Source organism: Protopterus annectens, chromosome 1.part1, assembly GCF_019279795.1.
Source record: "Protopterus annectens isolate FY-2018-M chromosome 1.part1, PAN1.0, whole genome shotgun sequence".
Classification (NCBI taxonomy): Eukaryota; Metazoa; Chordata; order Ceratodontiformes; family Protopteridae; genus Protopterus; species Protopterus annectens.
In genome coordinates, this window is record NC_056726.1 from 1990435631 (window position 1) to 1990461464 (window position 25834).

At 41.6% G+C, this 25834-nt stretch overlaps 1 protein-coding gene across 1 annotated transcript in view; it reads left to right on the forward strand.

Annotated features, from left to right (window-relative positions):
* LOC122816787 (dynein axonemal heavy chain 8-like) overlaps positions 1–25834 on the forward strand; it is a 9517065-nt gene that overhangs the window by 5694098 nt on the left and 3797133 nt on the right. Inside the window, 1 exon segment of the mRNA XM_044089814.1 lies at positions 9019–9121. Coding sequence (XP_043945749.1) covers positions 9019–9121 — 103 coding nt within the window.

Sequence of the window (25834 nt, forward strand, 5' to 3'; positions counted from 1 at the left end):
TCCCCTTTCTCCGGCCTCACCTAGTATTCCCGCTGTGGATTCTGGACCCTCTACCAGATCTGATTACAAACCCCCAAGGGTTGAGTCACCCAAACCTGTGCACTCTCAAGCTGACAGCTTGGTTTCTCCACTTCCGCTAGTCACCAGGCAGGCCAATCTCTCCTCACCTGTTTGAGACATCATTCTGGCCTCTCACAAACCATCCACCAGAAGACTATATCAGGATAAATGGAAAAGGTTTTCCATTTGGTCCAAGGATAACATGCTAGACCCGTATTCGTCTCCAGTTACTGGGGTGCTTCAATACTTGGCTATGTTTTTTGATAAACAGAGCCTCTGCCTCTCCAGTACTTGTACATTTAGCAGCAATTTCCAACTTCCACAGTGGTATAGATGGCATCCCTCTTATTTCGTTACACCTCTGCAAGGCTTTCCTCAAAAGGACCTCTCATCTCAGGCCTCCTCTCAGACAGCCCGTAGTACCATGGAACCTCACTTTAGTCCTCTAGTCTATGACTCAAAAGCCCTTTGAGCCTGCAGCTAAGTGTGACCTAAAGTTTTTGCCTTGGAAATCTTTGTTCCTTGTAGCCATTACCTCTGCCAGAAGAGTTTCAGAGCTGAGGGATTGTGTATCAAGAGGCTCTATCTGGTCTTTCATAAAGATAGAGTGTCACTTCAAACGAACCCATCCTTTCTTCCCAAAGTTGTTTCTGAATTCTCTATTAACCAGTCCATTGATCTACCAGTGTTCTTTCCAAATTTTGCCAGTAGAGGAGAGTATTGCCTTCACACCTTAGACGTACATAGACAATTAAGATTTTACCTAGACAGGACCAAACCTGTCCGTAAATCTGAACAGCTTTTTGTCTCCTTTTCGGGACCCAAAGTGGGAGAAGCTGTTTCCAAGGTTACATTATCAAAATGGCTAAGGGACTGCATACGTGTCACGTATTCCTTCCATAATGAATCCATGCCAAAAGTTAAAGCCCACTCCACCAGATCTATGGCAACTTGTATAATATGTCACCTGCGCAGCAGCTACTTGGGCTAAGCCTCATACATTTATCAATCATTACAAATTGGACCTGGTCTCCAGGGGGAGAGCTGCCTTTGGCTCAATGGTACTCAGGAATGTTCTTCCATAAGGGCCACCCGTGGACCTCAAGGTAGCTTGGGATTCTGTCCCATCAGTGATAAATGAAAAGAAGATTAACAACATCAGATAAAGAAGTTATGTCTTACCATAACGTTCCATCTGTGTTGTTCATCTTCTTTCATTCATCACTTCCTATCCTCCTTCTTCCTACAAAGGCTCCTGGGGGATGCTTTGGGTCTAAGTGGTGCACTAGGGTACTTGTGTAGAAGTGGCCTCGGCTTTACTTCCTTTCTTAGCAAACTCGATCTGAGGTAACAGGGAGAAGGGCATTCTGGGTAGAGACTTAGCTCGAGAGTTTTTTTGGCTGGTGCAAGCTTGGTAATAGCTTGACTCAGTTCCGAGGGCTCGTAACCGAACCCATCAGTGATGAATGAAAGAAGATGAACAACACAGATGGAACGTTATGGTAAGACATAACTTGTTTTTTTTTTTACACCTTTTAATGTAAACGTTTTACCATTGTTGATAATTTCCTTTTCCCCTTTCCCTCTTACACTTTTGTAATGTAATGTAATTCTAATCACCATTGCTGGTAATATCTATTTATTTCTATTCTTACTAATTTAAAAAAAAAAATTCTGACACACTCTCTTTGTGGAAGCATTGTTTGGGCCCAGACCATCTTGAGGTAGATTGTTCAATCGGTAAGGCCTTCAACCCATGAGCAGTCCTAGGTAGGAAAAATAAATTAATATTGAAAGGGTTACTGCCTTCAAACTTTTCAGAGGCTATTTCTGGGGCTCAACCCCCCCAGACCTAAGTTAAAGAAGCCTACAACTAAATATTTTAGGCCTTTAGGATCCTTGACTCCCTCACTGGATTCTACAACGGAACCACTGCAAAAAATGCATAAGTCAGATCCGAAGAGTGCTCCTGTTCAAATGGTGTCAGAGTTGCCAAAGGCTTCTGCGGATCCTAGCTCTTTGGATCCGAGTCCATAGCCTAGGACCACATATTCCCCTTCCTTAGGTCTGGTACCCCCTAGAGTACCTTTCCCTTACCTCGAATGCTGTCAGCACCATGTCCCCATCAGTAGCTTTTTCTTGTTCTTCCAGGAGTCTGACCAAGGCTGATGTGGACAAAATGATGAGGAAATTTCTTTCAGCAGAGATACAAATGGGAGTTCTCCAAGCTCCTGCCCTTTTGGGTCAGCAAGCCCATGTTTGTACTACACCAATATTGGCTCCTTCTCTGATCCAACCTATCGTTTCAGAGATCCTGGATTCAAGCCTCCTGGGGCCATCTGTTTTGGATCCGAAGATATTAGTATCTTCGGCTCTGAGGCTATCTCTGAGTGCATTGTCTCCATTGGTTTCAGAGCTGGACAGATCTCGGAGTCAAAGCATCCCTGTTGGGTCTGAGACATTAGAGTTGACTCTAAAGTTTTCAGTGCCGTTTCTCCCCCTCAGAGCCTTGGCATTGAACAGCTGAGCTCTGACCTTCACCTCAGATGGAATGCCTTCAGGACATTGGGATCTGATGGCATGTAAGTGTGAATTCTTGTCTCCATTGGCTTCCTTCTCCTCCTAACATTCTGACTTTGAGGTGGTGGATAGAGTGTTCTTTGCTTTGGCAGGATAGATGGTCCCTACCCTCTTGGATCTTCCCTCTGTACAACAGGTGTATGTGCTCCTTGAGTCCAATCATTCTATGCCACATTACAGCCAGTCCAAAGTCTCCATGTTACCCAGCAGGGTATTACATTCTCTTTTGACACTTCTCCAGAGCACCCCACCAAAGAAATCCATAGGAAGAGAAAGTGCAAGAGGAGGCACTTGGACTCCCCTCAGGAATCTGTCACTGAAGATACCAGTTTTGATGAAGGGGAAGGGTCCCCAAGATCTCCACCCGATGACGTCTTATTCAGAGACATCCTTGAGATTCTTAAGCAGAGGGGTGGTTGGTCTACTGATTACCCTTCCCCAGAGGAATCAGTATTCCTGGAGGCCTTTGGATCAGGCCCATCTACCTCCTGGGTAACTCCACCTGCCAACAAGCTCATTGACTTAATCTCTAGGCGGGCATGGAAAGACCCAGACACATTTGAGCCAGTCCCCAAAAGACTGGATTGGATTCTGGTGTCACCTTTAGGAAGGGAGTTTTGGAACAAAAGAGTGCCCATAGATGCTATGGTTATTGCGGTGGCCACCAAGAAGGAACTTGCTGAGCAGAGTTCCTCTGTGCATCCCCCCTAACAGGGAGTCTAGGGGTTTTGGACAGACTTGGGTAGAGTGTGTATGTTTTGGTGACTTTTACCATTAGGTCACTGAACTACCTGGCACACTTTACAAGACTACAAAGTGATTTGATAAAGGAACTGTCAAAATCCTTTTCTGTGACCACTACTGCTGAGTCTCAAACTTCTGTGGCTTCACAGTTGGCAACCCCTTCAATCCATTTCTAATTCATCCATGAGGCCTATCTCTCATGCAGTCGAAGGTACCTGAAGGGTGGCAGTTTCAAGCATTTCCATTAGGAAGCATGTCTGGATGTGCTTATGTGATTTTATGGAGCCCTTCAAGTCCTCGTTCATCAGTGCACCTTTTGATGGTAGTTTGTTGTTTGAGCTGAAAGTGAAGGACACATTCTCCACTTGTGAGATAGATGGGAAGACTCTCTCTGCAGTGTGCATGGTTTTTGACCCCTCAAAGTACCTTATCTAGGAATCAACAAGGTGGTCAAAAGATGTGGTTCAGAAAGTCACAGGGTCCTTTACAAGATCCCCCCAAGGGGGGAACTTGAAATGGAAGATGCCGCCCACATGGCAGAGGATATCTGCAGAACCAAGGGTCTAGAGATTCCTTCTTTGACATACCCTACCAGCACTCCTTTAAGGAGACCCATTTGTGCAGTCAGGGGTCAATTATCCCTTCACCAGAGAGCTTGGCTAGATGTCACAAAAGATAAGTGGATTATTTTCAAAGGTTATATAATTCCCTTTTCCCTTCCACCTCCACATGCATGCAAATTTCCTGATGTTCTACCCACTCAGAAGAAAACAGCAGCAGTAGAAATACAAAAGCTGGTAGAAAAAAGAGTCATCCAAGAGGTTCTACCAGACCAGATAGAACCTGGAACTTACTCAAGATTCTTTTTAGTGCCAAAGAAAACGGGACTAGAAACTGATTTTGACCACCTTGTTGATTCCTTACTTAGCAAACTGAATATAAACCCCTTTGTTGTAAGATGGGTTGCCAACTGGCTCACAAACTGGACACACACTATCAAAGTGGGTGACTCTACATCAAACAGCAGACCTGTTACAAGTGGGGTCAGGGCTGGGCTCCCTACTGTTTGATATATACTTCACAAAAGTTTAGGTCAAAACTAAAGGGTTGTGGCTGACCAAGTTTGCAGCCAACTACAAACTACGTGCAATGATTGAATCCCCAAATGATGTCATTATACTCCAGGATTGTCTCACACAGACCAATGACTGGTGTATTAGTCACGGTCTCAAACTGAATGCAAAGAAATGGATCATCATTCCCTTCAGCACAAACAATGTCCCTTCACACTATCAAATTAATAACAATACACTTAGTATCCATGAAGTGGTAAGCTACCTGTGATAATAGGTTGACTGCGACCTTAACTTCAACCACCACATGCATACCATTTTAAGGAATGCTTTCCATGTAGCTCACTTGATTAGTAAAGGCATCACCTTGAGAGCAAAACAAGTTATAGCACCCCTGTACTTGACACTTATGTGGCCCATAATTGAGTATAACACCCCATTCAGTTTGTATCATATCTACAGCAATTAGAGAAACCTCAGAGGTTTCTAACAAAGGAGATCAAGGGCCTCCAGCATGTGCCTTACACAGACCAACTATAATCCCTGTCACTATACTCCATATTTTATAGACTTCTTAGGGGAGACTTATGCCTGACCTACAGAGCAACCCAAGATTCAAACTTAATGAAATTACTGCATATCTGTAAATCAAATGGGTGTAGAGCCACCTGTTCCAGGGACTTAAATATGGCCTTTGACTTAAATAGGATTGGAGGGACAGATTTATCTCCCAGTGACTGCCATGTCATTGGAACAGGCTACCAATTCATGTGGAACAGAGCACCTCTATGACACTGTTCAAGAGGAACCTGAATGAGTGGATGGGGCACTGTAAATTCTTACTGGGGATAGCACCCACAGCCCTCCTGGACATTGGCAGTCATCACTAAATGCAATCTTGGATACTGACTAGTACCTCTATGATATCACATTGGTTTGAAACGACTAGGCTTAAAATGACCTCCGGGTCGACAGCCTATTAATCCGCTATGATCCTATGATCTCAGCAACCTGAAAAAATCTGTTCGACATGCAAAGTTTAGGATGGTCACATTTCAGTCCATTCTGCCCTTCTTGTGCAAGGATGACTGGATGTGCTCAACAGACCTTCAGGATGCATACTATCACATAAAAATGAACAGACAATTCAGAAGGTATTTACACTTCCAGCTGGGAGCCAGTCACTACCAGTTCAGAGCACTGCCTTTTGGCCTCACCACAGTTGCCAGGGTGTTCACCAAATGCACGACAGTGGTAGCAGCTCACTTTAGACTGCTATGATTCTGAGTATTTCCATACCTGGATGACTGGCTCACTGCTGCCCCAACCAGGCATCAACTAATAAAAGCATCAGATCAGGTACTCCAGACTAGCTCCCACATGGAGATAACCATAGCAAATTTCAATACGGTTTCCATGACAGCGTCTCTTCCTCTCTCGGCAGTACAAACAACCAGATTCCAGGTCAGAAAAATAGTTCACAGTACCACAATCTCACCTCAATTGATTCTACAAGCCTTGGGGTCAGTCTCCACGGCTATAGTCCTAGTTCCTCTAGCAAGATTTTATATAAGAATTCTTCAATGGATGTTAGCAACACAGTGGTCTATTCTGTACCCAACACATGTCAGCTCAAATAAGAATCACTCACGCATACAAGAGATACCTTTAGTGGTGGATTTGATCAAATAAGTTCTACAAGGCCATCCATTTGTTCGCCCTCAGCCCAAGGCCATAGTGACCATGCATGCATCCCAGATTGGGTCGGGGGACACTTCCTGGGGAAAACAGTCCAAGGCACATGGTCCCCTGAAGAGGCTTTGCATATCAATGTGCTGGAAATGACAGCAGTGCTTTTAGCATTGCAGGCTTTCCAAGACTCTCTTCCTTTCTGGACAAACGATTGCAATTCAAACAGACAGTATGCCCATATTTTGATACATCAACAAACAAAGGAGGGACCATATCTTTCCTCTTGTGTCGAGAAGCCCTCACAGCGTGGCCATGGGTGATCTCATCCAACTGTTTTCTGATAGCAACAGACATTCTGGGGAAGTCTAACATGATAGCAGACAAATTGGCAGGTCCATTCTACTACCTCATGAGTGGTCTCTCAACATGAAGGTGGCAAAAATTATTTTTTGCCAATGGGGCCAGCCTTGCTATGACGTTTTTGCATCTCCTCTAAACAACAACTGCATCAGCTTCTTTGCCATAATCTCCCCACTGGGGAATCACCGAGGGACACTCTACTGCACAGTTGCCCCCCCTGTCTCTTCTATGCACATCCTCCAACTCCCTTGATCCTCAAATTTCTGCAGAGAGCTTTCTAGTTGAAGAGCAACGTCATCCTCACTGCATCCTACTGACCTCAACAGATTTAGTTCCCCTTTCTTTCGCCTCATCTAATTTACCAGCCTTGAACCCTGGAATGATTCCAGACCTCCTGTCTCACCCAACAGGCATGATTTACCTGGATATCTCAAACCTATTTCAGAACTTCAAGCACTGTCTTCTAAACTTCCCTATTTGATTTTACATAGGTACAGAGTAACATTACGAACCAATTCTTCTTTCCTTCCTAAAGTGGTGTCAGAATCTAACATTAACCAGTCCACTAATCTGCTAGTTTCCTTTCTTAAATTTGCAAACAAAGGTGAATACATGTTGCACGTATTGGATTTTCACAGACAATTACATTTTTACTTGCATAGAACAAAAGAAATTAGAAAGATGGAGCAACTATTTGTCTCCTTTGCAGATTCTAAATTGGGTAAATCACTTGCAAAAGTAACGTTAGCCAGATAATTGATGGATTGTATATCATTTGTCTACAATAAGTTGGGTCTGTCCTTATCAAAACCTTAAGAGCCCATTCAACTAGGTCCATGGCTTATTTTTCAGTGTTTCTATCTAGGGCTTCTAAGGAAGACATATGCACATCTACAACTTGGTCTGTCCTTACCAAAACCTTTAAAAGCCTATTCAACTAAGTCCATGGCTACTTCTTCAGTGTTCCTATGTAGGGCTTCCACGGATGACATATGTGCAGCTACAACTTGGTCTGTCCTTACCAAAATGTTTAAGAGCCCATTCAGCTAGGTACATAGCTGCTACTTCAGTGTTTCTAGCTAGGGCTTGCATGGATAACATATGTGCAGATGCAACTTGGGCTAATCCTCATACTTTTATTACTCATTACAACCTGGATCTGGTCTCGAGGGAATGAGCAGCCTTTGACTCAACTGTGCTCAGGAATATCCTTCCTTAGAGTCCACCCTTTTAGGTAGCTGGGGACTCTGTCCCAACTGTTGAGGAATGAGTGAAAATAGACATTAGATAATGCAGTTATGCACTCACCATAACGTTCCATCTTTGTTGTCCATTTTCATTCTTCCTCCACTCCCCTCCCACCAAACCCCAACCTTTTTCACTATTGATTTCTGAAAGAATGAGAATTTATAAGGACACCACTGTGGAGACTGTTACGGCTTCTTCTGTCAGGAATATTATGATAATATTTCTTACATTATGTCAACAAACAAACAAGATCTGATGTATTTTAGGAGTTGTGTATTATTGGCCACGAGCTAAAATAATGGCAGAGTCGTATGTGAGGGTCATATCTAAATCAAACTGTTGAGGAAGAATGGAACATTATGTTGAGTACATAACTTCTTTTTTTTTTTTTGCGGGGGTAGGGGAGTAATGGCCTCTGTGCCTTCCCACACTCTTGCTAATTATTTATATCAACTCCAAGATCACACTACATTGGGGAAAGGGCTAAAACCCACTCTCTGCTGTACCACAGTCTCAAAAAACAAGCTACCAGCATTTGTCAAAATTCTGAGATTTGGCTTAAACGTGATGGTAGTACATTAGATCAACATTCTGAGCAGTAGATGCAATAAATGGTTCCCCTTACTACAGGTGCTACATTAAGTAACACTTTGTTTAATTATAAATAATGTTTACTTTTTATGGCAAGCAGAACATTATAAGTGAGCACAATAGCATTTACATTTATGATGGCTGTAAAGTCTGCGGTTGTCCTTCTTCATTGTGGGAAGTTTGCTGGGTCTTATGTTTCCCATTGGTTGTTCTACCACCATACAACAGGTCTTGAACTCCTCAGTCAAGGTTAATTCTAGAATGTTTTGTCTGTTCTGTAATAATAAATTTTCTGTCTTTACAGTAGACAATGCTATATTATATTAACTACACCATGAAATGATTTTGTTGGCTCTCTTAGAAGAAATAACATCAGTGCAGTAACTTGTGTGCTGCTGTTAATATCCTGTTCTGCAGGCATTGTCAAATGTAGTGTTTTCTTTAAAATTTTGACTGTATACTTCTGTCGGCAGACCTTTTGTTGTTGCACATGTCATTGATGTATAACATCTGACATCATCGGTGCTAGAAGTAAAGAAATTTGTGAAGGTCAGAGAAAATGTATTTGTTTACTTGTAAATATACATACGTTTAGATGATATGTTGCTTCTCACATAGTACATACTAAGGGATATATCTTGTACTTACTAATAATTTAATTAATTTTCAGGTATTTGGAAAAGAAGAGATTACTTTTTCCAAGGTTCTTTTTCATATCTGACCCTGCTCTTTTAGAGATTCTAGGGCAAGCAAGTGATTCCCATACAATCCAGGTAAACTCTAATGTTTGTGACTGTTTATAAAAGAAAGAAAATGACAGTTTTAAAAGTAGCTCTTTTTAATGAAGAAATCTTTCAGACCTTACCATATTGTTTTCAGCCTCCATTGCTTTCAGTTCACTGTGTGACGTTTGAGACTTACCCCACAATGGTCTTATCCATTCGGCCAGCTTGAAAAGCTCAAGATCCTTCTCCCATAAGATGTACTGGAAGGGGTCAGTAATAAATATCCACTTAAATGGTTAACAAATTATTAAACTAAATGAAATTAAATGTACCCTTTCACCACATTGGACCCAGGAAATGAGGCCTCAAAGTTTTCCTGTATAGCAAGGTAATGCTTAAGGAATGTCATTTTTCTTAAACATAAAATTAGCAGTGGCTTGGTTTCAAAGATCGGATTGTTTCTTGCCAACTTTTCCTGGCCAGGTTCCTTGATGGGCTCTCCTGTCCACTGCTGCTTTTTAAAGTTGTTGTTTTACATCCTTCCAACACACAGTACAGTCACAGACACACACACACACACACACACACACACACACACACACACACACACACACACACACACACACACACACACACACACACACACTCTTCAGTTAGTGAGCATTATTGCATTCTGAGAGGTCTCAGTCTCATACTGTTTTTGTGGCATCACACCTCTATGTATTTTATGCCCACCATTGTTTTAAACGTTTCTCATAGCTTATTTTATGTTACTGTGATAACTTTTGTGTGTACATCTGAGCTTACCTGAAGAAGTATGCATTTGGATCACATAGATATACTTCCATTATTCTGTGAAAATATCCTAATTTTTACTTGGTTTGAACTCACAAAATTAACAACACATTTACCCCTGTTATTTCTGATAATAACTTTAACAACTTTTTGCTTGAGTAACAATATTATTAGCCTACCTGAGTGAAAAAACAAGGTAATTTAGAAAGGTCCATTGTCCACAGGAGACTGGACTGTGATAGAAGCGTCTGCCTCACAAGGATCCAAAGAAGGGGGCTTTGAATCTCTTAAAATAAAGGAAAATAAAATAAAAAAGAATGGGGAAATTTTGGTAAAAATGAGGGAGATTGAGAAAAGACTCACTGTTAAACAGATTGTTCTCCCATTTCTCCAAACAAGCAAAGACCAGACAATGGTGCAGAACTTGGGAGATATTTTTGTCTTCTAGAACTTTGTGCAGTAGACCATCAGATCTTTTCATTCTTGCTGTAGATGTTGTGTAGCTGTTGACCTCAGCTAGAGGAAGATGAGGAGGGCTGAACTGCAGACACAGGTGGAAATAATTCTTGTCCCTTACCCTTCTGGTTCCAGGATGATTAGGGACATTTCAGCTTTGAAATAATTTCCTGGTATTTCCTTTCCAGCCTTTGTCTTGATGGTCATTCCTATGACAAACATTGGCAACCTGAAAGTGTTGGAGTCAGTGATGATAGAAATTATATGAGCAATAATTTCAATCTTGGGACAACAGCTCTTCTCATTGTGTCTTCCATGCTGACGGTGCCATCATAGCTGGTATGGCCACTGCTGATACCATCACTGCTAACTATCTTTCTGGACCCTGATATCAGGGCCGAGCCACTAATCTTGGTGATATTTTGGATTTCAGATTCTTCAGTCTTTGAACTTTTTGCTCCAAGGGTCTTGTTCCCAGTTTCATGCCCAAGTGGTTTGCCAGTGATAACATCTGATGTTGGCTGATCGATGCTGACAACATTGACTGGATTGTCATTGGTGCCAGTCAGTGCTGATGTTGTCCATTAAATGTATCCTTAACATTTGAGACTTTCCCCACAGTGGTCCCATCCATTGGGACAGTCTGCCAAAGTTCAGGATCCCTCTCCCACAAGGTATATGTCTGCTGTAGGCATGCACCAATGTGCTGGTATAAGAGAAGTGTACATCCACCTTGTATTCAGAACTTTATTGCCACATTTATATATGCAGATATCCATCAGCATTGCAAACAGTTTGCAGTTATGTCAGTTGTAGCCTCCAGAATTCAGGAAGATAAGTAACCTTTTGGGAATTCTTTCTTCATTTTCGATAGAATTTGTGTTTCTTCTCATATGTCTGTCTCAAAAAAAAGGAAAGTGCATTTGTGGTAAACAAATTCCTTAAAGAGACTACCACTCTAGTTGACTGTTTTGTCTAGGGGCAGAGCACAAAGTCAAATCTTATCAAGTCTGTCAGGGGTTTGCTCCTAAAACATTAAGAAGTCACCTCAGAATTTCCAACCTTTATTTGGAGAATAAGACTCTGCCTCTCTTGGCATGTTCTTCTATGTCATCGCTTCTTCTTCACCTTCGGTGCTCGACCTTCCAGCTAAAAAGAAACATAAGGATATGGTGCCAAAAGAAGAAAATTACTCTGATATGACCTCTAATTGCTCTTCAAGGTCAGACTCAATGGATCCCAGTAAGGTGCTTTTGGATCACCCAGACTATTTGCCAAGGTCATCTAGCTTTTTCTCTTTGGAGACTGTTATGGCCTGGAAAAAAACACGTCTATGGCCACCTGCTTTTCTTCTGTCTCTTTCCTTATTAGCCATTTGATTATGAGCCCCCTTGAACCAGTAGCTATCATTTCAGAAGCCAAAGTAGGATGTACATCAGCTATGTATAAGGGAAGAGATTGTGGATTGTGGAATGGAGGTCCATCTGTTAGCGCAGAAGTTTTGGGGGACATCCCATGGAAAAGGCAGCAGAAAGCAAAACATTTTTCTCCTCTTTCTACTCCTAGGAGAGTTTCTTCTGGAAAAGCAACTATTAGTTAGACCTTTCAAGATGACTGGTTTGCTGTGGCTTAAGGTTTATTAAAGGCTGTTCAAAACTTACATTTCTCTTCCATCCAAAAGGAAAAGGAAATCTTATGAAGAAGAGGATCTTTCTGATGGAGAAAGCTTGGATTATGCCTCTCAAAACTCATCAACTTCAGAGTATGAGTCAGATATGGAAGTTACTGTTTCCTCTGACTCTCCAAAATGAGGAAATTTCTTTTGCTGAGACCATTTCTAAGATGAAGGATGTTTTGGATGGAAATAGAAATGACTGACACTCTAAAATAATATTTTTACCTTCTCCACATGACTATTCCCCAAACAAGAATATTTTGACCTTCCCAACTTGTTGCTAACCCTGGTGATTGGTGCCTTAAAATATGCATTTTTATCAGCTTTTATTGCACCTGATTCTTGATCTGAAGTTGTCAATTCTCATCCTGTCATCACCTGTGGGTTCGGTTCCTATCCTTCACAGTGACTCAGCCGTTTCTATAGCTCATGAACTCCTAAAACTCCCTAGCACATCTCTTACCTATAATGCATGGGGTGGATTACCTCAGATCTTGTTTGCTGCTTTCAGATGTGGTTTCTCCATATCACTCTCGAGCCTAACAATTAAGCTTTGAATTTTACTTAAAATCTCTTCCCTTCCTTTTTAAAATTGGTTAAAACTGTTCTTTTTCTTATATCACATCTTTCAAACCTTTCAGCCATTTTTTAGGCAGAGTTTTTTCTCTTGTTATGATCTCTCTCCCTCTCTCTCTGACTACCATTAGGTAGCTCTTTTGCACTATTGTTTGTACCCCTTAACCGTCCCTCTTACCGTTTGATAAGTATCCTGTAACTTCCTTTATATATATATATATATATATATATATATATATATATATATATATAATATATATGTATATATATATATATATATATACACACATATATATATATATATATACACACATATATATATTTTTTTCCTGCCCTTTTGACTTTTGTAGTTACTTTTTCCTCAGGGTGTGTGTTTCTGTGTGGAATGCTGACATTGTTACCTTCTCCAAAGATGGCTGACAAAGAGAAGACTCAGACTTCACTATGGGTATACTGTCTGGGTCCCTTGCATTTGCAAGAGGACTGTTCTGTCTGATATACTTTCAGTCACCAAGTGTTGGTAGCTAGAAAGAATAAACTTATTCTGAAAGGTCTTTTTCCTACCTCTTCTGGGGATGCCATATTTGGATCTCCAGACAAGACCAAACATAAATCTGGACATGCTTCTTCTTCTTCCTCCTCTTTCAGATCCAAGCATACCTTGGAACCGATTGCTGCTTCCTCAGTTCCAATTACTTTGTCAGCTCTGGTACAATCACCTCCACCTTGTACTTCTCTACCAAGGACCCATTATTCACCTTCATTCGACCCCTTTGCTGACTGACCATTTCTCCATTCTTAGATAGATCAAAGTCCCACTTGGTGGTTTCCGTCCGTTCTTCCAGGAATCTCACTGAAGTTGACATGGAGAGGTGGGTGATGAAGACTTTTTGGGTTCAAGGTGTGTCGGGCACTCCATCACTTCCTACCACTTTGGGACAGGCACTAACACCTTCCACTTTCCCTTTTAATCCTCCTCCTCTAACCTCCACAGGTTCCTTAGAGTCTTACGTTCCAGAACGTTTCTTTTTTTTTCAAGACAGATGGTTGCCCTGAGCACTTTGGTTCTGTCAGAACCAGAGTCCTCTCTGGGCTGTAGGCTGATGGTCAGTTCTAAGCCATTGGGGTCTGCTCCCAGTTTATCTGCCCAGTCAGGATGCCATGGTGAATCGACACGGACAGGCTCAGGTCTGACTTCACTCTCAATGGGGACCTCATTGGGACGGGGGGACTTTGGCACTGAGGTCTTCCTTTTCAGTCCCTGAGCACCCTTTCTCTAAGGCTTTTTAAAAGGTGCTGTCATCTTAAAGCCCCCTTACAATGACCCTACTCCTCCTTGGGACCTTACCTTAATACGGCAAGTTTTGGCACAAACCCTTTTTGAGCCAGCCTCTAGATGTGATCTGAAGTTTTTATCCTGGAAAACTATCTTCATAGTAGCCATTACCTCAGCTAGAAGAATTTCAGAAATTCAGGCACTTTCGTATAGACCACCTTTCTTGATTTTTCACAAGGATCGAGTTTTTCTCAGGACCAACCCATTCTTTCTACCTAAGGTTGTGTCAGAAATCAATCTTAATCAGTGCATTAATATTATAGTGTTTTTCCCAAACTATTCTAAGAAGGGAGAGTACACATAACATCTGTTAGATGTTCACAGACAACTAAGATTCTACCTTGACAGGACCAAGGACATTAGGAAGTCTGATCAGCTGTTTGTTTCATTTTCACATATCAAACTGGGACAACCTGTAAACAAAGTAACTCTATAACCCTAGCAAAGTGGATTTTGGACTATATTTTCTTTGTTTATAGGACAAGAAGTATTTCTTTACCTTTACCATCAAAAGCACATTCAACTAGAGTGGTAGCTACTTCTGTTGTCTATCAGTCAAGAACTTCCACGGATGACATCTGTGCAGCTGCAACTTGGACATCTTCCCATACCTTTAGTACTCATTACAAATTAGATCTGGTCTCTAGGGGTAGAGCACTATTTGGCTTGATGTTGCTTAGGAATATCCTTCTGTGAGTCCATCCAGGGTTCTAAGTAACTGGGGACTCTGTCCCACAGGTGATGACAGGATGAAGATTGACAACTTCAGATAAAGAAATGATGTCTTACCATAACGTTCCATCTGAGTTGTCCATCTTCATATATCATCAACTTCTCTCCCTCCTTCCAGACCTCTCAACCAATCAGGGACAAATTCCAACAGAATCAGGGACAAGTCAAAAAAAAATCAGGGACAATCAGGGACACTTTTAAAATATTAGTGCTATTAACTTGAAACATTGGCAGAATCATAGCAAATGAATTAATACACATTTTCTGAAGTAAAAGAAGTCTATAACTCTTAATTATTGTCATTATTCATTGTGTAATTCACCATCTTTCCTCCAAAAGTCACTAGTTTTAGGAGGGATTAAGAGGGGCAGAGCTAAAATTTGAGTCAAAATCAGGGACAGTTCAGAGGTATGCCCTTCCCCCTGCCAGATTTCATGGAAGAATGGACATTTACCCGAAAGTTTCCTTTTGGAATATAATTCTAATCCAGATATGGTCTGTTTCATTACTTTTATGTCTTTCATTCTATCATCAGCAAACTTGATCTGAGGTAATCTACCCAATGCATTATGGGTAAAGGATGTGCTTGAGAGTCTTTGGTGTCCATGAGCTATAGAAAGGGCTGAGTTGGTTCCAAACCCACAAGTGGTGACAGATGAAGATGGACAACTCAGATGGATAGAACGTTATGGTAAGACATAACTTCTTTTAGCTAACCATGCAATTATTCTTTTGATTTAAACAAGGGAATTAAAAAAGTTCCTGTGCCTAACTTTTTTTGAGCGATAAAGATAACAGAGCTCTAAACAGATATGATAAAACATTTATACATCTGCAGCTCTGTTTTTATGGCAATTAATTGTCAGACTCACAAGATTAAATTTATTTTTGGCATGTTGATTAGGGTGGCTCAGAAAACTGCTGAGATTTCTAACAAAGACATAAAAGCTAATCTTTTAGAAATGATCGTTCTACCGCACAAGTAATTAAACATTCCTTAAACTGTGGATACGATGCCATAAACGCAGCTTCTACAACTGTTGCTTTGTTATCTGCAGGCATGCTTGGCTAAAGCTCCAACCTTTATCTGAAGATGTTATGGCCGACTTATTGCATGCTCCACTGGATAGATATTTCTTGTTTGGAAGTCCTTGGAAGTGGAGAGGAGAAAACTGTTGCAAAGGGTGAAACAACTCTTTCTTTCTCTAGTCCCTAAATATGACAGAAGTTATCTTGAAGTACCAACTTTTTTCTTTAGAAAGTCATCCATAGTCAAATAACAATATCAGGTAAAGGCAAATTTAAGAAAAAATGGCAAGGGGGCTTTAAGGCTAAGTAATCTGGGTCCCAGGGTTCCAATAGTAGACAATATCAGCCAGGACTGCCCCCCCCCCCCAGAATTGCTGGCAAACTTTCTCTTCCCATGTCAGGGTGGCAGGTTGGCATAACTGTTAAGATGTTTGCCTTACAAACGCAAGGTGCAGGGTTTGATTCTCATATAGGGTAAGTGGTTAGGCTTCAAATGGCTCACAAAGGCAGTTAGCCTAGTAGTAATCTATGAACCTATTTTCCTTATGGGAAACCAGCACTTCAAACACTTGGGTTTTAAACATTTGTAAGGCATTACAAGATTCAGTGAGATTCCAAGCACTCTTCTTAGGCATTCCTAATGCACCAAAGTTAAGGAATATCTCCTGTAAGGTATTTCAAACTTTCTTCTGTCAGGAATCATATAAGATGCACTTCCACATATTTGGGTGAAAATGATTTTTTCTAGTTTTTTTCTAGTCCCTAAGGAAAAGCAGAGATCTGGTGTTGTCAGTCTTCACTTAATACTTGACTGTGGGTTCCGTTCCATATCTTGCAACTGACTCAGCTATTATTCCAGCCCACTCCTTCCAAAAACTCTCAAGATTAGTTTTACCCTGAATGCTCCTCTAAAGATTGCCTCAGATCTCGTTTGCCTCTTTTAGTGTCAGGCGCATCCTTTCCAGTAAGCTCTTGAGTGAATTTTCTACTATTAATCTGTAAGTTTCTCCTCTTGTTGTTTAAGTTTTTTCGTTCTCTCGCTTACCCAGACCTCTCTGTTAGCTCCTATCGGTCCCTTTTCTTTATTAATACCATTGTTGGTAGTACCTCTTATTTCTTTCCTCCTTTCCCTTTTACCTTCGGAAATCTCTTGTACCATCATTGGTACTCCTTTCCCTCTTTACCTTACCAGTTACTCTGTCATACCATTGATGGCAGAAGTCTGACAGAAAATTACCTAACTCAGAAGGTCATTCATTTTGTGTATATTGTTTGGGCCCAGTACATCTTCAGGAAGGCTGCCATGGCTTTAGCCACCAGGCCCTCGTAGAACAAAAAAATAAACTAATTTTGAAAGGTCTAATCCAGTCAGATTTCGATGAGGCCATATCTGGTTCTTCTAGGGCAAAAACTGATATTAGCCCCCCCTTCTTCATCTTCTAAACAGGAGGGAGCTAAGAAGAGGAGCCGATTGGCACTGGCAACCTCATTGGCTCCACCACTGAAAATTGCAAAAACTTCCCTAGTTTCCTCAGTGTCTGCAGAACCAATCAGGGAGTCAATTCAGTCTTCAGTACCAGTATCTGCACTGATTGTTTCAGGCACCTAGAACCAAGTCAGACAAGATTTCAGCATCACCTCACTCCCCAGTTCCATTGGCTTCAGAACTGAAGGAGTTCCTTTTCGAACAATTACCTCGGACAATATATTCACCATCAGTGGATCCTTTTCATGACTGACCTCCAAGCCCTTTCTTGGAGAAACCCCGTTACCCATCAGTCTCTTCCATCCATTCCACCAAGAACCTCACAGTGTTAGATGTTTTGAGGCTAGTGGATCAGCTAATGGCAGTAAGGGGTTTAACTACTGCATCGGTTCCTAGTCTCCCTAACTCTGGAACCGTATCCATCTTTCCAACTGTTGTTCCTCCTCCTCCAACTCCAACTGAGTCTTAAGAGTTCCCAGCACTGACAGTTCCTGTTCGACTGCATTGGTGCTGATCAGATCTGCATCTCAGGCACTGATAACAGCCCTGAGCTCTTTGGTTCTGTGGGAACCGGAGATCTCCCGGGGCCAAAGCTTCGTTGTCAGTTCCAGGGAGCGTGGCTCCACTCCAATATTATCGGAGCTGTCCATGCTCCTTGGGGAGTTGGTACATGTAAGCTTGGCTTCAGCATCAGCTTCGGAGGTGGCTTCCTCAATGCGGGGTGTGATCACAGTTCCGAGGGAGTCTTTCTCAGTTCCAGACTCCCACCCCAGTACAGGGGGCCTGCCTTCCAAGCCATGGAGAGGACCTTGGCCATTGTGGGCTCACACTCTATTGCATCTTCATTGGGCCAGCATCCCAGCACTTCCCCTCGTGCACAGCTACCACTAGCCTCTGCTCTAGGACAGAGGGCACAGGAGCCTCAGGATACTACAGTGGTAGTTATGTCCTCTTCAGGTAACTCCCCAGCCCATCCCACTGAAGAGAAGGTGCAAGAGGAAGCACCTTCTCTTCAGGGGAGAAGGTGCAAGAGGAAGCACTTGGACTCCTCTGAAGAGTCTTACATGGAAGATACCGATTTCAATGAAGTAGAAGGTTCCCCAAGGTCACCCCCAGAAGATGTCTCATTTTGAGACATTTTTGAACTCCTGAAGCAGAAGGGTGGCTGGACATCCCATCCTTCCTCCAAGGAATCTGTATACCTGCAGCCCTTCCATGCCTGATTTTCTACCTCTTGGATCTCTCCACTCTCTGACGTTCTAAATTGATTGCTCAGTGGGCTTGGAAGAGTCCTGGTTCCATCGAGCCAATCCCCAAGAGACCAGACCATCCATATTTTGTCAACCACGGAAGATCAACAACGTTGGTCAAAAGGTATTCCAGTAGATGGTGTGATGGTTGCAGCTGTCACTAAAAAGGAACTTGCAGATGACGGTCTTGCTATCCATCTTCCTAACAATGAGTCTAGGATGATAGATAGATTTGGGAAGTGAGTATATACTTCATCAACCTTTGCACTTAGGTCCTTGAACTATATGGCACACATTACAAGACTCCAGTGAGACCTAATAAAGGAGTTATCAGATATTCTGACAAGAGCCATAACTGATGGAGTGTAGGACAAAGTAGCTTCTCAGCTAGCAACCCTTGACTCAATATGTAATTCATCCAAGATGCTCATTGCGCATGCAGCCGGAGGGATGACTAGGGCAGCGGGTTCAGGTGTAGCCATGAGGAGACATGCCTGGATATGCTTAAGTGAATTTGTGGAGCCATTTACGTTTTATTTCATCAATGCTCCTTTTGAAGGATCATCCCTTTTTTGGCCCTAAAGTTAAAGAGACCCTTGCAAGATCTGAGAAGGTTGGAAAGACCCTTTCTGCCATGGAAGTATGCTTTTCCACTCCTCAATGGCCCTACTCCAGGAACCAGAGGAGTGGGAAGCTATGGATCAAAAAATCCCAATGGCCTTTCCAGGATTCACATGATAATGACTTGCCCAGGGCAGAGTGGGGGTGTTACAATGGGAGACGCCATGCTAGAGGCAGAGGTGGTCCACAAAATCAGGGTTCCAGGGATTTGTTCCCTGGTAACTCCCACCAGCACTCCTAAAGGGAGGTCCTATTGCCGTCCTCTAGAGGCAGTTGGGGGATGAGTATCCCTGCACCTCCCTGCTTGGCTCAACATAACTGACAACTGGGTGCAGAGGATTATAACCAGAGGTTACAATATTCCCTTTTCAATCATCCCAGTCAACCAAAGAAAATCTTAGATGTTCCACCCAATCATAAGGATGCAGCATTTTTAGAAATACAAAAAATGCTTGACAAAAGAGTCTTACAAACTGTCCCACCAGACTAGATAGGATCTGGAGTTTACTCAAGATTCTTTTTAGTGCCAAAGAAAACAGGGGACTGGAGACTGATTTTGGATCTCAGTGTGTTGAACAAGTCGGTTCAACAAACCAAATTCTGGATGGTCATTGTTCAGTCTGTACTTCTATTCTTAGGAAAAGATGATTGGATGTGCTCAGTAGATCTTCAGGATGTGTATTATCACATAAAAATAGACAAATGCTCCAGTAGATTTCTGCACTTCCTGCTGGGAACCAGTCATTAGCAGTTCAGAGCCCTGCCCTTTGGTCTCACTACAGCCCCCAGGATGTTCACCAAATGCATGGCAGTGGTAGCAGCCCACTTCAGACTGCAAGGATTCCGGGTGTTTCCATACCTAGATGACTGGCTCATTACCACAACCACCAGGCATCTGCTGCTGCAGGCAAGGAACTACATTCTTCAAACTTGCTTCTCCCTGGGGATCACAGTAAACTACAAAAAAAATCCCATCTAGAGCCAACACAGAATTTAGAGTTTATAGGAGCGGTGTTAGACACAAGCACCTGTATCACTTCTCTTCCCCAAGAAAGACTTCAGAGTATAAGATTCCAAGTCATTCAGAGTATTCACAACAGAACAGTGACAGCAAGACTGTTGTTACAGGCTCTAAGATCTGTGGCGGCCACCATCACTTTAGTTCCCCCTTGCAAGTTTCACATGCAAATTCTACAGTGGCTCTTAGTGTCACAATGGTCATTCCTGAATCATCCTATGTCTCCTGAAGTTCTGATCATCAGTTTATGCAAGAAGGACCTGAGTTGGTGGCTTCATTCCAGTGAGATTTTATTGGGCCGTCCATGTGTTCCTCCTCATCTTCAAGCCATAGTGACCACGTATATACCCTGGATAGGGTGGCGGGACATTATCTGGGAAAGACAGTCCAAGGCACTTGGTCCCAGATAGATGCCAGTTTGCACATCAATGTTCTAGAGATGAGGGCAGTGCTTTTGGTGTTGCAAGCAGTCCAAGAATCCCTCCCCTCAGGAACAATTGTGATCCAAACAAACAACATGTCAGTGGTTTGGTACATCATCAAACAAGGGGGAACCAGATCTTATCCTCTTTGTCGAAAAGCACTCAGGGTGTGGCGATGGATAATTTCATCCAACCACTTTCTAACTGCAGTGCATATTCCAGGGAGCTCCAATGTGATTCTGGACAAATTGAGCAGGAGCATTCTGATGCCTCATGAGTGGTCTCTCAACCCTTTGGTGGCAGAAAGGATATTCCGTCAGTGGCGCAAGCCTTGTTGCAGTCTCTTTGCATCCCCCCTGAACAAAAAGTGCAGCAGCTACTTTGCCCTGATCCCCCCTCTGGGGAGTCACTGAGAGATGCTGTCCTTCATGATTGACCCCCAGTTTATTATATGCCTTTCCCCCAGTTCCCCTCGTTTCCCAGTTTCTGAAGAAAGCCAACAGGTCAAAGAACAGGATAATTTTAATTGCCCCCTTTTGGCCTCAATAAACATGGTTTCTCTTTCTTTGGCCTCACCTAATTCAGAAACCTTGGATGCTGGACCCAGTGCCAGACCTATTGTCCCATCCAGATAGACTTACTCACCTGAATTTTCACAATCTCAAGCTCACTGCATGGATTCTGCAATTCCCATGATAGCCAGGCATTCTAGTCTCACTGCCCTAGTTCAGTGAATTGCTCTAGCCTCCCACAAACCTTCGACTAGATGGTTATACAGCAGCAAGCGGCAAAAAATTTCAAAATGGACTAGCTACAGACAGTAATCTTGACCCATATTCTGCACCAGTTCATAAGGTCTTGGAATTTTTAGCATTGCATTTTGGTGCAGGGGTGTCCTCTTCGACTATACGAGTACATCTAGCTGCAATTTCAAATTTTCATAATGGTCTAGATAATTCAGTTTTAATGTTCTACAAGCTTTGTAAAGCCTTTGTGAAAGGAACCTTATTTTTGAGGCCTCCATATAATGATCCTTCTACACCTTGGGACTTCAATTTAGTGCTACAATCTTTAATTAGTTCCCCTTCTGAACTATCTGCTAGTTGTGACTTGAAACATTGATCATGGAATACCTTATTTTTGATTGCTATTACCTCTGCTAGGAGAATATCTGAGTTACAAATCTTATCTTGCAAACCTCCTTATCTGATCTTTCATAAAGACAGGGTGTCTTTAAGAACAAATCCTTCCTTTTTACCAAAAGTAGTTTCTGACACTAATATCAACCATACTATACAACTTCCCATATTTTTTTCCAAATTTTCAAACAAAGGTGAATATTGTCTGCATTTGCTAGATGTTTACAGACAGTTACATTTTTACCATCACAGAACAAAGAAATTTAGAAAATCTGATCAGTTTGTTTCTTTCTTTCTCTTCTGCTGCTCTGGGCAAATTAGTTTCTAAGGCTACTTTGGTTGAATGGCTCAAGGACTGCATAACCTTCATTTATAACAAAGGGAAAGTGCAACTGCCAGGACCTATAAAGGCATACTCTACGAGAGCAATAGACACCTCTAGATGATATATGTGCAGTGGCTACTTGGGCATCCCCGCATACCTTTATTACTCATTACAAGCTGAATCTGGTCTCTAGGGGACAAACATCATTTGGTTTGATGGTGCTCAGGAATATGCTCCCCTGAGACCTCCCAAGATTTCGGTAGCTGGGGACTCTGTCCCACAGTCAAGGATTAAGTGAAGACCGACAACATCAGATAAAGAAGTTATGTCTTACCATAATGTACCTTCTGTGTTGTTGATCTTCACTTATCCTTGACATCCCCACCCTTCTTCACTCTGCCTTTTGGGGTTCTTGGTGGAACAGATCTATCGCAACAGAGAGTATTATCCACTTATGAATACAGATATGGTCTCTGATATGTTATTTCCTGTCTCTCACCATCTTATGCAAACTCAATCTGAGGTAACTTTGAGAGGAGCTTTCTGGGTAAAACTAAGCTCGAGAGTTTTAGAAAGCATGAGCTGTAATAACGGCCGAGTCAGTTCCAGGACATGGAGCCGAACCCACCGTCGAGGATAAGTGAAGCTCAGCAACACAGATGGAACGTTATAGTAAGACATAACTTCTTTTTTAGTCCTTTTCTAGTCCTCTGTGAACTCAACACTTTTTGAGGCTTCCACGTTTCAAAATATTTACCCTCCAAACGTTTTTGGCTCTTATCCACCTAAATGGTCTACTGGTTGCTTTGGGTTTAAAAGATGCTTATTTGGACATCCCTGTCAACAAAAGTTGTAGAAAATATTTGAGATTCTCTGTCTTGGACTTTTACTATTGGTTTACTTTTTTACCCATTGGGCTGACCATGGCACCAAGGGAATTTACAAAGAGCCTAGCCTTAGCTATAGCCTTTTGCAGACTCCAAACACCTCTGTTTTGAGTTGATTCCCCAACCACAGGAAGGGGATTTACCACTAGGACTTGGATTGGATGGCACTATTGTTTGATTTTCATTTTGCAAACTCCAAGGAATTCACATTTATCTTTGTCTCTACGATTGTCTGATTTAATCTGCTTCCAGTTCAGAGGTTCTAAAAGCCTTGAAATTTATTTTATGACCCTTTTCTAGAGTCTAGGGTTCACTCTTTGTCAAAAGAAATCCTGCTTAATTCCTTCACCCAGAATGTTTAGTTCTAGGATAACTGATAAATACCACAATGCAAGCAGCCTTTCTACCCCCAGACAAAAAGTAGCATGCAAAAGCTACTTTTAATCTATCAAAACAGAAGCCTGCCTCAGGTAGAGAATTTATAAAAGCCTTTGGCTTTGTGGCTTCAACTACTCCTGATATGTTATGCCATATGTTATAGGATGAATTTCCATTGGCATTTCAGCCTCAGGTCAGTTTGGATTAAGCACTAGATTTCTCTCAGCCAAGAAATTCTGATAATCGATTGCTTGTATCAGGAATTCCTTTGGTGTGCCAAACTGGTAGTCTCCATCCTGGGGGTTCTGTTTTTACAACCTTCATCAGCTGAGAGCATTGCAGCAGATGCTTCAGACATTGCATGGGGAGCTTGCTCCTAGGGAACCAAAGTTCAGGGTGCATGAAGCTCCTTACACAAAAAGGGTCACAAGAATATTAATGAGGTGATGGTCTCAAATGTTTGCATCAAATGTGGATACTAGGTGCTCTCTAAAGTTGTGACAGCTACCACCACAGTGATGTGGTACATAAATATGTTAAGACAAAGTCTTAGCCTTCTGCTGACTGTCCATGACACCTTGGAATGTAACCACTTAACACAATATTTTTCTGCAAAGTCTACATTTTGTCCTATCTGAACACAGTGGCAGACTGTATAGCCAGGTCCAGGACAGACTCCCATAAATGGATGAGGTCTTCAAGTAAGATTGCAAAGATTTAGAAAGTCACTAAGAATGCCACTGGATATGTTATAAATTATGATGTCAGAAAGATTATAGTTATATGATAGCTTACTTAACAGAAATGAATAACTCAGAGATCTTCCTACTATCAAATTGTTTAAATTTCCAGTAGATTCCAATTAGGAAAACAATTTACACAAATATGTACACTATATTTAAATAAAATTGAGAAACAAGTAGGTGAAATTCAGAATATTTTTTTTACATGATAAGAAGCACCTGTATTACTCAGATGTTAATACTCACTATATTCTTATTTCCATTATACAGTTTATTGACTCCACCAAAAATTAAATGGATTTCACAAATAAAAAGAATAATAGCTATATTTTTATGGAGAAGAGGAACTCCAAGGATTACCTCACAATTTACAATTGCTGCTATAGTGCATGGTGGACTTACTATGCTAGACATTTTAAATACATTATTGCATGTGCTTCATCTACATTATCAGTATTCAGTATGACCAAAAAAGGGTTTAATATAATAATACACAGAATTACAACCAAAACAAAATGCCCTAATCCTACAGTAATAGAACTAAAATCACTAGACATTATGTAAATAAGATACTATTTTCCACTCAATATTGTCTTGCAACCTTGGGGAAAACACACAAAATCTAATCAATTCCCCCTAATAAATATGTATCTGATGTTGCCCTTTTTATTCTTCCTCAAGGAATGGGTTATGGATCTGATCCTCAGATCAGACTTGGCCTCATACTTCAGACTTTGGATCCAACTCTCGAGCTCCTCCCTCTACCCATAATGCCCTAGTCCATCCTCAATACCTCAGATCTCGTTTGCTGCCATCGTGCTCAGACATGGGGTCCTTCTCTTGCAGTGTTTTGTCAAGTTTTTCAACTGTTTTTGTAAGTTACATTTTAACTTTCTTACCTAAAATTTCATTTTCCTTTACTACAACCTCCCTTTTAGTCACCGGTCTCTTTTTCAGCATCAGGAGAATCTTTGCTATAGTTTTATAGTAATTCCTTAAATTACATTAGTTTGTAATTTTTCCTTTCTGTCCCTCATACCCTTTTTTACAGGGTAATTTTTAATTGCTAATTTTTTCCTTTCTGTAATTTTGCTTTTCTAAAAAATAAAAAAAAGAATCTTGTTTTTATATTTCTCTAACACCCTTTCATTGTACTGTCATGGATGACAAGCCAACAGGTTTTAAAAAATGCAGTTCTTCTGGGCACAAAATCCCTAACTCAGACACCCACAAGGAGTACTTATATTGTTTAGAATAAGCTCATCTGAAGACCAACTGCTCAATATGTTCAGCTTTCAATGTAAGAGCTTTAGCTGACAGACACAGTAAACTTATCCTTAAGGATCTAATTCCTCCCTCAGCTACATCTTTTTTAGGGGCTCAAACCCCCAGTAAAACCTCTAAAATGCCTTTGGAACATAGGAAGCATTCACTGCCGAAGTGCTCTAAGACTTGTTCGGAACCGCCTCCTAAAGTTTCAGAAATATCAGATCTGATTTCTTCAGACCCAAAAATGTGCACTCCGGATCAAATAATATTCAGATCCCAAAACTTCTAATCTGATTATTATATCAGCAGTCCCTACAGCTCAGCTTATAGATCCCAAGCCATTGTATCTGAAGTCTAGTACATTATACACTCCCACAGCTCATTCACCCGAGTTACTTTCGGATCCGGTCTCCCCTAGGCTTCATACCCCTTTTTTGCAAACTCCCAAGAAGCACTTTAGGCCCCAGTCAACCACATCATCCACCAGATCCTCCAAAAGTCTTTCTGAAGCTGACTTGGATAGGATGACGCAAAAGTTCCTTAGAGCTCAGATCCAGATGGGGGGGGGGGCATCTTGGCTCCATCTGCTATTGGATTTGTGAGTCTTTCAGCCACTACACTCAC